Source organism: Sciurus carolinensis, chromosome 6 (genome assembly GCF_902686445.1).
Source record: "Sciurus carolinensis chromosome 6, mSciCar1.2, whole genome shotgun sequence".
In the NCBI taxonomy this organism is placed as follows: Eukaryota; Metazoa; Chordata; class Mammalia; order Rodentia; family Sciuridae; genus Sciurus; species Sciurus carolinensis.
In genome coordinates, this window is record NC_062218.1 from 63,566,348 (window position 1) to 63,583,259 (window position 16,912).

Here is a 16,912-nt window from a genome sequence, read left to right on the forward strand (position 1 = left end):
ATTGCAGCTGGGCATGATGACACACACCCGTAATCCCAGTGGCTAAGGAGGATTAGACAGGAGGACTACAAGTTGAAAACCAGCCTTAGCAATTTAGTGAGACCCTGTCTCAAAATAAAAAATAAAAAAAGGACTAGGGACATGGCTCAGTGGTAAAGCATCCCTGGGTTCAATTCCAGGTACCAAAGTAAGTGCTACAATGCAAAGGGCAACTCCCCCTGCCCCCAACAAAGAATTATACCAAAATATCCAAAGTTCCACAATTCAAAAAACCTGCCCTAGAGGCAATTTGTCAAAGCCTGATCTGGGCTCACAAAGCACTGTCTTTAATTATAGGACTTTTGACTTTCTCTAACACCATGAGCTACTAGAAAACACAATGTGTTATTCATCTTTCTACATCCCAAGACCTCGCAATTTCATCCCTTTTAGAAATCTGTCCAAGGTACAAAAAGGTATAGCCAGGGCACTGGTGTCACTCAACAGAAGCTCTCATCCTGGCTGGACAACTTCCGAGCTGTGTGTCTGGGCAAACTCAACTTTTTTGTCTGTGAAGTGGGAACCACACTACAACTACTTTACAGAAGTATTATAAGGGTTAAAAGACACATACATGAAGGGCTTAGACAAAGTGTGGCACACATTGAAAGCTCAAGAGGTTTCAAATAATATTGCTCACATGCCTTTTTATGTTGCCAAAACAAGAAAAGGAAAACAAAGGAGGGCAGGAGGTGGTGAGAAGACAGATTTGAGATGCAGAAAACATTAGTATTCAATAAATCAATTATAAAAGTGATTACCTTACCCTTTTCAGGATTTTTCTCATCATTCACTGGTTTCAAAGTATATACTCTTGGTATATTAGAATTTATCTGTAATCCAAAATACTGTCTTTGCTACTAAAATATGTTTAATTTTTGGTTACAAATTTACTTAAGTATAGTATCACTGTAAGTGAAACATCACTAATTTCACAGTTTTATTAATAAAATAAGGTAGACAATAGTTTGAATTTTCACAATGAGCACAAACTTGAACATTTGATATTAAGGAATACTGAGCTTTAGGATATATCATGTGTTATGTGTTAAACAGCACTTGTGAATGCTTCCAACTAAGAACTGGTGATGCTGTAAGAAGGTTATTTTGGACAAAAAATGAGTAACAAAGCTCTGGGGAACAGCAGTCAGTATTTAGCATAGTGCCTTACACTTAGTAGATGTTCAATAAATAGTCATTACGATGAATCTAGTAATGGAATTCTCAGACTTAAGAAAAGTTATCACAGCCTAGACTGGCAGTAGTATCAGTAGCTGACAGAGAATACTAGTTATCATCTCACATCTTTTCTCACCAAAATTGTTCAACTGTTTATTGGAAAATACTTTTCCCTAAGAAGAAAGACAGGGGTTCTCAAGAGCCATGGCAGTCACTTAAAACTTTGAGAAAGATGAGTTTTTGTATGCTTGCTCCTAGGGAAAGGATTGACTGTTAATGTCTTCAGGTTTACTGGTCACCTCTGTTCCAATGGTAGTAAAACTTCATATGAAAAAGTGAACCATTTTTATCCATTTGGTTCCCAACAGGGTATTTCAGCCTGTAAAGATATATCCAACTTACCACTCAAGTCATGTTTCACTGCTCCAATTATTTCTAATTTATAAAACCCAACCCAACTAGGTCTTTAAATTAGAATATTTGATACTTGTCGCCACCCGCGGCAACAATTGCACAGGTATTTATCGGAGGGGCCTGGAAATAAACTATTTTTCCTATATTCACTAATTTATAGAGGAAGAGAGACTTTGAGAAAAAGATAGGCTTTGCTTACAGGAAGAGAAACTTTGCTTATCAGGAAGAGAGACTTTGCTTAGAGAGAAAGTTTTAGAGAAAGAGAGACTTCTACGCTTATCAGAGATCTATTTCTTCTTAGTTCTGCTGCTTCTTCTTAAAGGTGCGTCCTGCATCCTGTGAACTAAGGGTGCATCCATCTGAGGTGCTTCTTAGTGATGTGTCCCGCGTACTGCGATCTACCTATCTGTGATCTAGAGGTGTGTTCTCAATTCTCCTCTCTGTGATCTGCCTTCCCCCGCTGCCTGCTGCTTCTCTCTGCGAGCTGCTTCTATCTGCTTGCTGTCTTTTCTTCTTCCTTTCTCCTAGTGGCTTCTACTCCACTTCTTTCTGCTAGCTGCTGCTCTTACTGTCGCGTCCTCGCCTATTGCCCGCCTATATTCCCTCCAGGAGGCGGAGGGCGGCGCCACGCCAGTTGCAATCAGGCGAGGAGCCAGCTGCCCTATCACGCAAGGGTTAAAAGGAGCAGGCCTGAGCAGGCGCACTTGGGAACACCTGTGCATGTGTTGTGTGCGTGGACTTAACTGAATACAGCCAGTGATAAATCACCTGAGTGTGCTTATGTTAATTAACCTCCTCACTGCCGATGTGGGCATGGCACAGCCCCCAACAGATACTAAAATAATATGAAAAAAGAATTTAACTTTTTAGGAAGTATCTATTCTGGGATGAGGAAAGATGGATTGGTACAATATATGTACTTGATCTTAATTTAAAAAAAATTCTAGTAAAAAGCAATGTCCCAGGATTACCTTTAATGTTAATTACTACCTTAATAAACTCAATTCCTGTGCCTAAACCTGCTTTTTAGCTGTTAACTTGGTAATCATAATAAAACAAACTGTACAAGGCAGTCTCTCAAATAACAAAATAAAACATTTATTCATTTTTTTTCTTAGTTTTGAACAGGCATAAGAAACAACAGAAAAGCATTCTGTGTACGTATCATTTTATTGGAGCACTAAAAATGTACTATTTGGACACAGATGAACACAGATTTGGTATTAAACTTATTTTCACTTTACAGAATTATCAAAGCCCCAAATTGTGGTAAAGTCTTAATTAATACAAATTATATACATTGCAACACTATTTATTCCAACCAACATATTCTTCAACATTTACTTACACCATGCAGTCTGCTTCTTCAAGACAAAATTGTTTTAAAAATCATGTCAAAACTCTATTAGCATTATATTTGGAATTACTATGAAAACAAAGTATTCAACATACATCTCTAAAGAAATGCTACAGAAGAAACATACCTGAATGAAAATTTAAGATATTAGTCTAACTTTCAGGGAACTAATGAGAAAGTTTACCTATGATATTTTTAAGGAAAATGTACTTTTATAACCCCTTCATGCAAACATAAAGGTCAAATCTTTAAGCATTTGATTTACGTCTAAAAAAATAATCTGTACTTAAATTCTATAGATGATAGCACTGAAAATTTTTGAAAAAAAAATCTGGCCTTACTCTGTAATTTAAATAAATCAAACCTAAGAAACCTAATTTTCACTACTTTTAATATACTCTTTGTCTGTGAAAAATATATCTTTTATTCCTTTCATATCACTTCTACAAAAAAATTTATCACAGTAATCACAATATAATATAAAATTATTTATAATTATTTAAGTAGTCTTAAAGACTACACAGAATCTAAACTTACACAGCAGTTAGCATTCTTCAAAAGAATTCTGGAAAATGTACTAAACTATAAGAATTAAATACAATAGTGGCTGTAACAGTTCACTTATGTATCAAAAGCTTAGAAAACGAATATAAAAGTGTTAGTCTTTCTTTAAAAGGCTAATGTCTATTAACAGCTTAAAACAGGGCACAGTAGGGGGTTAATATGTTGTTGTCTGAATCACTTTCATCAGTTTAAGTACCTATTAGTCCTTATTAGCAATGTGCTAGCAAGGTGCTATTGGTCTTTTAAAGTTTTTTTCTGCTTCTTATTCTATTTGGCTAGAAATACTTTGGCAATGCTGTTTCAAACATGAAGTTTAGGTCTGCATATTTATTAGCATTTAGATTTAAGTTTGTACTCGTAAATGTTTTCTCCAATTAAAACTATATTCAGAAGTAATTTGAATGGTTTATCATATCTGTATGCCTAATCTGATTTAATATGTGTACTATGTTGCTCAAAGTAGTCTTGAACTCCTGGTTCAAGTGATCCTCCTGCCTCAGGTGTCCTAGTAGCTACAATTACAGGTGCACCACCATACCTGGCTTATCTTATAAATTTTAATAATATGTAAAATACTCTCCAAAATTTCCTCAAAAGGGAGCAATCAAGATTCATTTTTTCAGAAGCCAAAGCAATTCATATGTAAACCCTCCTAAATAGGATCACTAATGCAAAACTATTAAACTAACTTAGTTTTAAGAAAAAAACAATGGTTAATCTTTGGATATCAAAAACTTATTGTTTAAAAACTGAAATTCAAATGATCAAACTGAAAAAAATAAAAATAAAAAACCTATGTTCGAGGTTTATGTTCAAGGTTTACTGAACTTAGTTTCAAGGACCAAACTTACTTGGAATAAAATCTAAGACTTAAAGAAAATAACATAATGGAACAGAAAAGTCATCCTAAGGAATCCATATCTGTGGACACAGTATGATGTAGTAAGGTAGAAAATTTCCCAATTCTGGCTAATAACTAGTTGGGTAATCCCAAGAAAAATAATTACCTACTTCTTTTGTCTGTTTATATGGGTAGAGAGGGACAAAGACAAAGAACATGAAAATACATAAGAATCTCTAAAGGGTACCTCATCAGTCCACAACTTAACTTCAAAAGGAAAAGATTCAGAAGTGAATTTAATTTAAGCAGCTTAGCATATCCACAGACCTAAAAGATTCTTGTAATTTTTAATTGGAGAATATCATGCTAAGTGAAATAAGCCAATCCCAAAAAACCAAAGGCCGAATGTTTTCCCTGATAAGTGGAGGATGATGATGTATAATGGGGGGGGGGGGGGGGAGAAGTGAGAGAAGAATGGAGGAACTTCAGGTTATGTAGAAGGAAATGAGAGGGAGGGGGGTATGAAAAACCATGGAATGAGACAGACATCATTACCCTATGTACATGTATGATTACACAAATGGTATGAATCTACATCATGCACAACCATAGAAACCAAATGATGTACTCCATTTGTGTACAATGAATCAAAATGCAGTCTGTAAAAAATTAAAAAGATAAATAAATTAATTTTTAAAAATGTAGAAAGTACTTTCCTTTATAAGCTAAACATACCTAGGTATTTCTTATGCTGTTTTACAATTGAAGTCTTTCCAGTTATTAAACTGCATATTAACAAAATTCTATATTAAGTCATTAATAGAATTATAAATAGAATTATTTGGAGGGCCATTTGTCAATAATCTTTCACATATATACACACATACCTTCTGAGCCAACAATTACACTTCTATGAATTTATTCTACAGATAAGCCTGTATACTAGTAAAACTATACACATACAAGGACATTCACTGCAGCATTTTTCAAAGCAGCAAAATACTGGAAATGATACAAAGGTTCATCAATAAAAGACTGCTTTTTTAAAAAATGTAGTATATCCATATAGAACACTTGGCAGTCATTCGAAAGAATGAGGTTACTCTATTGTACGTTCTAAATGCAAAAAAAAAAAAATGCAATATGCAAAATAATGTCTACAGAGCAACTACCATTTGTTCTTAAAAATATAACTATAAATACTTGTGCATGCACAGAATATCTCTGGAAGAATTCACACACCAAAGGGAGGGGGTAGATAATGATTTGGCTCCAGGAAGGGAAAACGGGAGGAGAGTGGACAGGGTTAGAACACTGATGTTTCACCATGTATCGTTTTTTTTTTTTTTGGCGGGGGTGCTGGGGATCAAACCCAGGGCCTTGTGCTTGCAAGGCAAGCACTCTACCGACTGAGCTATCTCCCCAGCCCCTTCACCATGTATCTTTTTACACCTTTGGAATTTTGTGCCATATTATGTATACAAAAAAATTGTTCAAAAGTATTTCAAAATATGCTAAATTAAAGAGACATGAGGAATAAGACACCATTTCTGTCCTCAAGGAACGTAAAATGTCAGAGAGAATAAATTAATTCATTTTACAAATTTTACCAAGACCTTTTTTTTTTGTGCCAGGCCTCTGGTGATGTGTCCTTGACCTAATGGAACTTATATTTTAGTGGACACTAATGTATAATACGATGGTGGCTTGAAGAATCTAGTCCAAGTAAAGCAATAACAGAAAGCAGACCTCTGACAATCTCAATTTTTATATCAATATCCAGAAATAAGTTAAAACAGTTCAGATTCCCCAAAATAAGTAGCAGCAGCAAAAGAAGTAGTGACAGATGTAGGTAGAAGCTATCAGAAGAAGGAATAATAAGAGGCACATTAATGGCTGACAATAAATGTGCTGACAATAACACATTGAACTAAGAGATGAAAAAAAAAATTTTAAAGTAAAAAAGATACCAAGTTATTATATAATATAACCAAGCATTCTCCAATTAAGGACTCAGTTATACTACAAAAATCTTTACTATAAGGTTTACAGAGATTTCAGTAGGCATTTTTTCCAAAGGAAAAGTTATACTTCTTGTAAAGCTTCATAAACTGTCCCTCAGGAGGCTATTTAATCCTATTTAATATACTTCTGAATAAACAATTGAACTGCTGTTCTCAGGCATTTGCTTCTTTTCCCTACTTCTGATGCAGAGGATCAGATCTCAACAGGACACTGAGTCAGAGGGAAACTGAAGGACCAAGGCTAAGCCTAAAGCAACAGCAGAAGTTATTTTTTTTAAAAAGGAGGGAAGGAAGTAAACTCCCGGTAAGTTCAGCAAAGGAAATTACTCCTTGTATCACACACAGGTCTATATAAATTAGGGATCAGAGTAATCATATCAATTAATACTCTACTGTTTCAATTCAAGGAATTTAATCACTTTGGAGAGTTTTTAAAATTACTATTGTTTCAATTCAAGGAATTTAATCACTTTGGAGAGTTTTTAAAATTATTATTATTGTGGTTGTGGTTTTTCTTTTGCTGTCTGTCTTGTACAACTAAAAGCCAGGGAAACCTGGCTTCAGGGTTGGCTGATCCATCAGTTCAACAATATAAAGAAGTTTCTTTTTCTCTCTTCATTCTGTGATCTATAATACAAAATACCAGATGCCTTTGTGCTAAAAGAAGTCTACCAGCCACAAACAGTTAACTGGAGAAAGTACTTCTGTTCCAGAATTCTAAGAAAAGGTTTGGAAATTTACCCTAAAGGTCAGTCTAAATCACATGGCCACCCTGTGTCAATTCTATGACCAGAGAGATGGAGTACAGCTTTTAAAGTGAGAAGTCCACTCCTAAAGCCAGAGATGAGGGAATTTCCTTCAAAGAACATGGACGGTATGTATGTTGAGAATAGTGGAAATTAAAATGAAAATACAAATAGATATCAAAAGGAAAAAAAAAATACTAAAGAGGCAGTCATGGAGTTCACTAGAAGATATATATGCAATGAAGGTACACAGTCATCACAAAATACTAAATACAATATTGCTCATTTAAAAGATACAAAGTTAGTTGAGTATGGGACACATGCTGGTAGGGCCAGCTATTTGGAAGGCTGAAGCAGGAAGATCACTTGAGAAGTTTGAGACCAACCTGGGCAATACATTGAGATCCTTTCTCAAAAAAAAAAAAAGAAAAAGAAAGAAAGAAGAGAAGAAAAGAAAAAAAGAAAAGAAAAAGAAAGATAGGAAATTACTAGAACAGAATATTCTTTTTACAAACAAACAAAAACTGAAGTTACTTCTTGAGATCAAGTCTACTTAACCTACTCCAAGAAATGCTGGAATGTTTTTTTCTTCTTTTTTTTAGCACTGGGGATTTAATGTAGGGGGCAGGGGAGGGGAGCATTTTACCACTGAGCTACACCCACAGCCCTTTATATTTTTTTAATTTTGATATAAGGTCTTACTATGGTGCCCAGGCTGGCTCAAATCTGCCATTCTCTTGCCTCAGTCTTCCCAGTAGCCAGGATTACAAGTATGCACCACCACAACCAGCTAAAAGTATCAATTTTGAGATCTGCACATTTCCTAATTCTAATTGGATAGCTAAAAGAAGATACAAATAAATGACAATTAACACCTTGCTCTTGATTGTGGTAGTAGTACTGGAGACAAGTAAAGATTAAAGGTATATATACTACCAGATTTTAAACCTACAGCAGTGACAATTACAAAACCATATGGTATTAGGTTAAAAAAACATTAAACATTATCAACGATGAATTGAAGGGGCTGAGGTTATGGCTCAGTGGTAGAACTCTTGCATAGCACCGTGTGAGGCACTGGGTTTGATTCTCAGCAACCACATAAAACTAAATAAAGGCACTGTGTTCATCTACAACTAAAAATATATTTTTTTAAAAAAAGAATTCAATCTTGCTCTAGAAATGCTATGACAAACTTAAGAAATTAAGGTATCATAAATTAGAACAAGAAAAATAACCATTTAAGAAGTGATATTGTTGACCTTCTTTGGCGTCAGATCCTAACCAACCTAGTGCCAGGAGAGTTTTCAGGACCCAGTATCTAGACTTCTATCTATAGGTCTCCCTCACCCCTACCACCCCCACTCCAATATCTTGCACTGAATGCACAATCCTAGAAATGAGTAGGGTTGTCTTTTCCAAGGATTTCCCTTTCTACCAGGTAAAAACGCCAGGTTGTCTAAGGTATATACATCATTCTACACAGGTGGGAAGGAGATGACTATGTAACTATAGGGCTAGAGTCTCACATCTTTTTCCTTTTGCTCTTTACCTAAAATAATTTTTCCCAAGATGGAAATTAAGCAAAAACAGTATTAGAGTAAAATTAAGAAGTACATCAAGTATTAGAAAAGATGTAGATAATAAAAGGAACTCTCATGTATGTAGTTGAGAATATAAAATGGAATAACCCCTTTGGAAGTTTGGCACTTTATGGACTGAATGTTTGTGTGCCCTCCCACTACCAATTCACACAATGAAGTTCTAACCCCAATATAACAGTAGCAGGATGTGGGGTGGTTTGGTAGGCTATAAAGTCATGAGGACAGTGCCCTCATGAATGAAATTAAGGCCTTTATAAAAGAGATCACAGAGAACTCTCTAGATCTCTTTTACTATATAAGGATAAAATAGGATGGCAATCTGCAACCTCAACAGGATTTCACCAGAACCCAATCATTTTGGCACTCTGATCTCAGACTTCCAACCTCCAGAACCATAAGGAATAAATTTCTTTTGCTTTAATTCACAATGGTACTTTGTTACAGCAGTCCAAACTGACTCAAACAGCATTATCTTATAAAGTGAATATCATGGTTTGGATCTTAAATGTCTCCCCAAAGGCTCCTTATGTATTGAAGGTTACTTCCCAAATAATAGCACTATTAGGAGGTGGTGGAAATTTCAGATGGGGTCTAGTTGGAGGAGTGGGTCATTGAGGTTGTGCCCTTGAAAGGGTATGTTGAGATCCATTCTTCTCACCATCCCTCCCTCCCAACAATGAGGTAATAAGCAGCTTTGCTCTGCCATGTGCTACTCACCATCAAGTTCTCCTTCACCACAGGCCCAAAATCAATAGAGTCAATGACTATGGACTAAAACCATGAGCCCAAATAAATCTTTCCTCCTCTAAGCTGATTTTTTTTAAGGCATTTCATGACAGTTAAGGAATGCCAATCAACACAATGGAAAACTCCATACTTTATGATCCAACAATTCCATTTCTAGATATACATTCAAGAAAAATTTGCAAATCATTACTAAAGACATGAACAAGATTGAATATAGAAACACAGTTAACAACTAGAACAATCCAAATGCCCATCAACGAATGGATAAATTGTAGCATTATCATACAACAGAATATTACACAATAGTCGAAACAAATCCATTGTATCTACATGCAAAAATATGCCTGAATTTCACCAATATAACATTGAGTGAAAAATAATAAATCCCAAAAGAAGCCCTTCTTATGTGGTAAAAAGTAACTAAAACTAACAACATATATTTTAATAATAAAGAAATGGTAATATTATATAAAACCAAAAAGCAAGGTAAAAGTAAATATAAGATTAAAAATAGTAGTACCTCAAGTGGGGGAAGTAGCACTAAATTAAGTAAGCTATTATCATTATTTTAGCTTTTAAGATAGGTTAAGGGTTCCTGTTGTTATTATATTATTTAAAAGTAGTTCAGTGGTTGAGCACTTGCCCAGCATGCACAAAGCCTTGGGTTCCATTCTCAGCACTATGGGGGAAAAAAAATGTAACAAACACAAAAATCATATGACAAACAAGAGGGCTGTGCATGGACCAATAAAGAATTTATGACATAAACCAGGATCAGGATTAATTCAATTCTGTTCTAGTATCCAAAGAAAGAAAAATCGGGGTGACGTTTATGGATTCATTTCCTACAGTACATTTTAAATTCCCTATCATTGTTTTAAAAATCTTTATTCACCTGTTTTTAAAACTTTGTAGTGGGCTGGGGTTGTGACTTAGTGGTACAGCACTTCCCTAGTACACATGAGGAACTAGGTTTGAGCCTCAGCACCACATAAAAATAAATAAAGGTATTGTGTCCATGTACAACGAAAGAAAAGTTTGTAGTAATATTCTTCCCAATTATAGAGAAAAAAACCTGATTTACAGAAAAGTTCAGGGTGATTTGGCAAAATAAATACATTTTGGGGAACTGTACTTAAGGTGCCTTAAGAATTAGCTTTAGCACTTTAAGGAATATCTCAGCTAATGGGAAAATGTATACATGAAATACTTTACTTACCAATAAAAAGTATTAGAGTGATTTTTTATCTTCTGTTAGAACCTCAAAAATTCAAAATTCTCTGCTTCCATTTTTCATATTACCCAAGAGCCACTGCTCGCCATTCCAATTTAAATTCTCCATTCTAAACAAGAAAACATGTTGCTTGATGTTACATGGATCTTGACTCTATGCTCAATCATGACAGCTTCAGTTTTCTGCCTTTCCAGAGCTAGAGGAGACATCTGATTGCTTCTTGGTGAAGCTCTTGAGAATCACTGCTTGCCAAGTAATTGGCAGAATGTAATAAAGAGCTGATCACCCACAATTCACTTTGACACTACCTCTGACCACCACTTTGGAGAACTGGATACATTACAGAAATTCCAAAAGGAGCAAGCTAAGAAGTTGGTCATTCTGGCAGAACTTACTCTCACTCAAAAAAAAAAAGGGGGGGTGTATGAGTACAAGAAAAGATATGGTTAGCAAAGCCTATGGGAATAAATTATAAAGCAATATCCTTAACTTTTTCTTAATATTTGTTCACCATTGTTCACATTTCTACCCATCTTTTTTTTTTTTTTTTAATTTTTGGTAGTGGAACTTGAACCCAGGAGTGCTCTATCTCCAACCTACATCTCCAGTCCTATTTATATTTATTTTACTTTGAGACTGGGTCTCACTAAGTTGCTGAGGCTAGTCTGGAACTTGTCAATCTCCTGTTTCAGCCTTTTGAGTTGCTGTGATTACAGGCCTGCACCACCATGCCCCATCCGTCATTACTTTAAATACAGGAAGTATATAAACAGCTAAAGCTGAGGGGAAATAACTGTATGTCTACCTAGTATAGGTGTCATTTGCATTTTCACTTTATATATCTGTATAATATATACTGAACAAATATTAGAAAGTTTATATACTTTTATGTTGATTTTAATTCCTGTTACAGTGCAGTGCATCCATGTGTGTGTGTGTGTAAGCCATACACAATTCTATACCAGAAGTGTAGGTATAAACAAACTTGGGAAGATGCCATAGTTTGGGAATAGGGCTTGCTTTATTAAAAAAAAAAAAAAAAAAAAAAATCAATACAATTTCCCCACAGGTTCATGATGTAAAATTCTATAATCAAGGCTTGTAGATTTGTAATTATGGTATGTCAGCTACATTTAAACAAGAGTGTTAAAAGATTGTTAAAGTTAAACTAACACAATTGCAGTGTGAATTGTCCTAGTCTCACTCTAATCTACTGGTGTCACTTTCATTTAATCAGAGGAAAACTATGGGCCAATGTCAGTGCTATTTTCAATGCCCTAACATTCTTTGTTCACACTGGATTTTAAACCATTACCAACCTAAAATGGCTATAAAAAGATATATTTAAGAAAGCATTTTTAATCAATTAATTCACCCTGCAGTGGGCTAGTTTAGCAGGCTTTATTCAGAGTAAGTTGGCTTTTTAAAAAAGTCTTTAAACAACCATTCATGTTAAATTAATGAAAGCAGTTTATTTATTTATTTTTTTCTTGCAGAAGAATTTTTTGAATTTACCACAAGTCTAGTAACAAACTACTTTCCTAAACACAAATCCTACTTGGAAACCTATAGTGAATGTAAGTCATTTAGCTAAAATATCCCCTTTAGAAAACATCAATTCTTTTTTGGGCTCAAACCAACAGATAGGAAACATCAATTCCTTATTTTCTTCCATTTCAGTGACAATTATTTTCTAAATCATTAATACAGAAAAAGGCTATTCTGGCAATAATTCATATTTGTACCATGCACTTAAGGCTTTTTTTGTTTGGTTGGTTATACATACATACATACATATCAGGGATTGAACCCAGGGGTACTTAACTGCGGAGCCACATCCCCATCCCCATTTAAATTTTGAGACAGGGTCTCGCTAAGTTGCTGAGGCTGGTCTCAAATTTGTGATCCTCCTGCCTTAGCTTCTGGAGTTGCTGGCATTCTAGGTATGCATCACCACACCCACCTACATTTAAGTATGGCCCAATGCACAACTCACAGTTGTACTACCAATAAACAGCCTCCACACAAATCATAGTACACACAAAACAGAACTATGCAAGCTAACTACAAAAGAAATGGACAATCATCCTGGTTTGCCTGGAACTTTCCCAATTTTAGAACTGAATGTTCCACATCTTGGGAAAACCCCCTCAGTTCCAAGCAAATTAGGACAATTGATGTCACCCATATATTAAAAAGAAAAAAAAAGTTTCAGATTTTAAGAGTTTTTTCAGAATTTTGGAATATTTCCACAGACTTTACCTGTTGAACTTCCCAAATCAAGAAATCAAAAAATGCTCCAAAATCCAAAACTTTTTGAGTGTCCTGTTGGCATTCAAAACGTTTTAGATTTCAGAGAATTTCAATGTTTCCAATTAGAGATGTTCAAGTTGTACCAATGAGTTACATGTTAACAAAGGTCACTGCTCAAAGAAACTGTATAATTCCCATTCAGCCTATAGTACACATATCTCTGATTTTACAATCAGAATTAGCCCTCAAATAATAATCTTGCTGCTGGGAGGACAATACTTAAGGAGCCCAATGGGTCAGAGGCTCAGCATCAGGCCAGTCTCATGGACTCTTTCCTTGTTACTAATGATCTAATCTGTCTTGAAACCTATTTCCAGAGATTAGATTCTTTGCCTTATTACTGTAAAAGTTGACAAAAGTTCCTGGAGGACCAGGGCACTTCCACCAATTTTTCTATCTTCTACCTAAAATACTACTACTACTTTTCTTTCTAACATGGATTCCATAGTGATGCCTTCATAAGTGACCATCTTTTACTCCTTGGTCTATCTCCTTGATGCCAAACACCATCTTTATTTATTTACTTATTTAGTTAGTTAGTTATTTCCCTAACATTCAAGCCACCTGTCCAGACCTCTTCCTAAAGTCCACACTGGGAACTTTTGAATCACCTCAAATGTTCTAGTAGATTGGATTCAACACTAAATTTTAAGAACTCACTCTTTCCAGTATAACCTATTCAACTGAACTCAAACACAAACACCTGATTTTTCCCCCTTTCTTTTTTTGGCAGTCCCTAGATTAAACCTAACCCCTCCCACATGTTAGGTAAGTACTCTACCACTGAACTACAATCCCAGCCACCTAAATTTTAATTTCCAGTAGCTCTCGACTTCTGGAGAGAAAACTAAAGGAACTGGGGGGCATGACTGATGGCTTCAAATTTCTTCTTCCAAATAAAATTGTAACTTCAAAAGAGAAATGAGGTTATGGTAAAAGACTATTTTTCCACAAAAAGGGTATTGAAAACAGTAGTTAGTTCTTAGTTCTTACACTATTGCTTTAAAAGCCTAACGAGCAGAATCACTGTGACCAAGAACATGTCTGAAGTGTGAAACTAATATCACAAGTCTTTGAAAATAAATTTGGAGAAAGGAGAAGGGGGAAAGCATACTTTCAAAGCAATTTTTATTATGGAAAATATTAAGCATATGCACAGAAGAATATAAAGAAGCCCCAAGATCATTAAGCCCCAACAATTATTAAAAAGTTGTCATATCTACCTCTTTTTTTTCCTTCAGTGATATAAAATGTATATTTTTAAAAACAGGATAATAAAGCAAAAGATGGAAAAAGCCATAGTAAAATAACTTTCAGGAGAAAAGTAAGAGTAATAATATTTATGGATTTAGATGGTTCTAATCTAACCAACTGAGTAACATACAACTAAAACAAATTTTATATTTAGAAAAAATGCATCACATTTTATAGTACCTAAGGGGAAACTCTGCACCAAAATGTTAACAGAAAAACCATGAAAGAAATGTATGATAGACATTTCCATTAATTTATAAGCAATTTGAGGTTATGGCAAATTATGAAAGGGTTTCATAAAAATTATAAGTTTATTGAAGTACAAAGTATGCCAAAGGTAAAGTTTGATAATGTTCTATTATTGAAAATAAACTGAAAACAAAACTGTTTCCAAACAGTTTATATAAGTACTTGAGAATTCATCATTATCTAAATGACTGAATTTTCTCTAGAATACATACTGCAAGCATGTAACTACTTGAATACTTTTATAAGAGATCATTAGGATGAGAAATGTCAAAGTTATATAGGAAAACCACCATTACAAGCCATTTCTCATGATTGCCAGTCCAAAGAATTCTCCAATATACCCTGATACTTCTGCCAGATATATTAAAAGGACATAACCAAAGTAAGTCTAGCAAAAGAGCAACTCTGGGCTAAGTGATGGTATGAACTATTTGTATTTTTCATATACACATCTCATATCTCGTTATCACAAATTTTAATATTCTTTACTAGAGCATAATAGCTTAAAGTAGAAAGTTGAAGATCAGAAACCTTGTTTCATTTCTTTGCTTTGCTACTAACTTGCAGTATGACCTTAGACAAGTTTGGTTTCTTTTTTCCAATTTCATTATTCCTATCTTATAGATGAGAAACTGAGGTTTAGAGTATTATTCATGAACATAGCCACTGGTTATTTGCCACACACTGAATTAAACAGTATAGCAGACATTTCTTGTAACCACCGCATGACATGGGTACTTACTTTACAAATGAGGTAATAGAGGAACAGTGCAATGTAATATATTCCAGAGCACACAATAATGGGCAAAATCAAAATCTGAACCCAAAGAGTCTCCCTTCAGATAAGGCTGTGCATTTAACGACTATTCACACTATCTCCTTACTGCCTTAGTAATAAGGAAAGTTTCCAGGGAAGTACAGTGTGATGATATGCCAAAACTGAGAGGCAACATCTTAAAAAGTGAACTTATTCTATCTTCTGGTTTGTCCTAATCTGATGGAAGTATCGATAAACAGAGGAAGGGTGGGTCAACAGGAAAAAGCCGGGTGGGTATAATCATACATTTCTTACTGCAAAATAACCTACTTCATCAGAAGGTTATTTATCTTTTCTCTTGAAGTAATCACAGTTTGATCTTCTTGAAACAATGAAAGTTTAATGAGCACTGAAGTGTCTACCAGTTTGGGATTAGAATAAATTACAAGACTGCCGTGCCCATGGGAGTGACAACCTGCATTCCACAGCCTCCAGGAAAACCTCGAAGGGAGCCGAAAGGCGATAGGTAGGCCACAGAAGTTTGCACGGTGTGCTGGCAGTTCATGCCCCAGTTCTCAAAGTCTGAGAGTCCCGCCAGCCATGTTTGGAAGGCTCCACCACAGTCTCTTTATGATAAGGCCCTGGCTCTCAGCGTGCCTATAAACTTCAGAACCTGCTTTCGAGTCCACGTGAGGACACGAAACCCACAGGATCCGCCTCCCCACCGGCAAGTTCAGCAAGGAGACGCTGGGCGCCTGCACACAGAGGTTGGGGGACCAAGGCGCGGCCCACCCTCCAGCTCCAGGCCGCCGCCCTGCACCCGGGCCCGGGGCGCCGAGGGGCGGGGCCGCCGCGGACCCCCGCCGCCACCCGGGCGGCTATGCAGGAGCTGCAGGGGGAAGGGGCGTGCCGCAGTCCGCGGGCTCCGGCTTCTGCGCGCCCCGCTCGGTCCCTGTCGGTCCCCGCCCGCCGCGGAGCCCAGCTGAGGCCTGGCGCCCGGCGCCGGTCTCGGGCCTGCGCTCCGCCCGTCCTCTCGAGCCGCCATGAGGCGAGTCAGAGGAGGCGCAGGCGGCTGCGCCGCTCGCGGCTCCTTACCGCTTCACTACGCCGGTCTTGATCTTGATCTGCCTCACGCGAGGATCGGCCATGGTCCCTTGAGCGCCGCAGGAAGGAGGGGCGGAGATCCTGAGTAACAGTGGAGGGCGACGGCGCGGGGGAGGCGGTTTTGTTGCCGTAGGCCCCGCACGCATGCGCAGGGCGGCGCGGCCCGGCGGCCCGGCCACACCTGGCGGGCGTGGGCCGGGACTGCTGGCACCGGGATGGTGTCGCGCTGTGCGCTCTGTCCCCGTCTCCACCCTCTTCCTTGTCCTGGAACCCGCACTCCCCTCTCTCGGAAGGCTTTCCTTTTAGAGCTTGAACAGCCTCTTATTTTGGACAAAAGTTACACTTTTTCCTGTCTCCACAGCCTGGCCTTTGTGGGAAACTTTGCCCCAGGAGAGATTTTTTTGTCTGGGATATTGCTTTGCAGGGTTTTCTGCTTAATAGGGAGACCTAAAAACTGTTAAGGATACTTTCGATTTCATTCTCTGG

At 36.8% G+C, this 16,912-nt stretch overlaps 1 protein-coding gene across 1 annotated transcript in view; it reads right to left on the bottom strand.

Annotated features, from left to right (window-relative positions):
* Window positions 1–16,575, bottom strand: part of Tbca (tubulin folding cofactor A) — an 80,882-nt gene extending 64,307 nt beyond the window's left edge. Inside the window, exon 1 of the mRNA XM_047555945.1 lies at window positions 16,418–16,575. Coding sequence (XP_047411901.1) covers window positions 16,418–16,572 — 155 coding nt within the window. The 5' untranslated portion in view covers window positions 16,573–16,575. The remainder of the gene's footprint in view (window positions 1–16,417) is intronic.
* Between the last annotated feature and the right edge of the window lie 337 nt (window positions 16,576–16,912).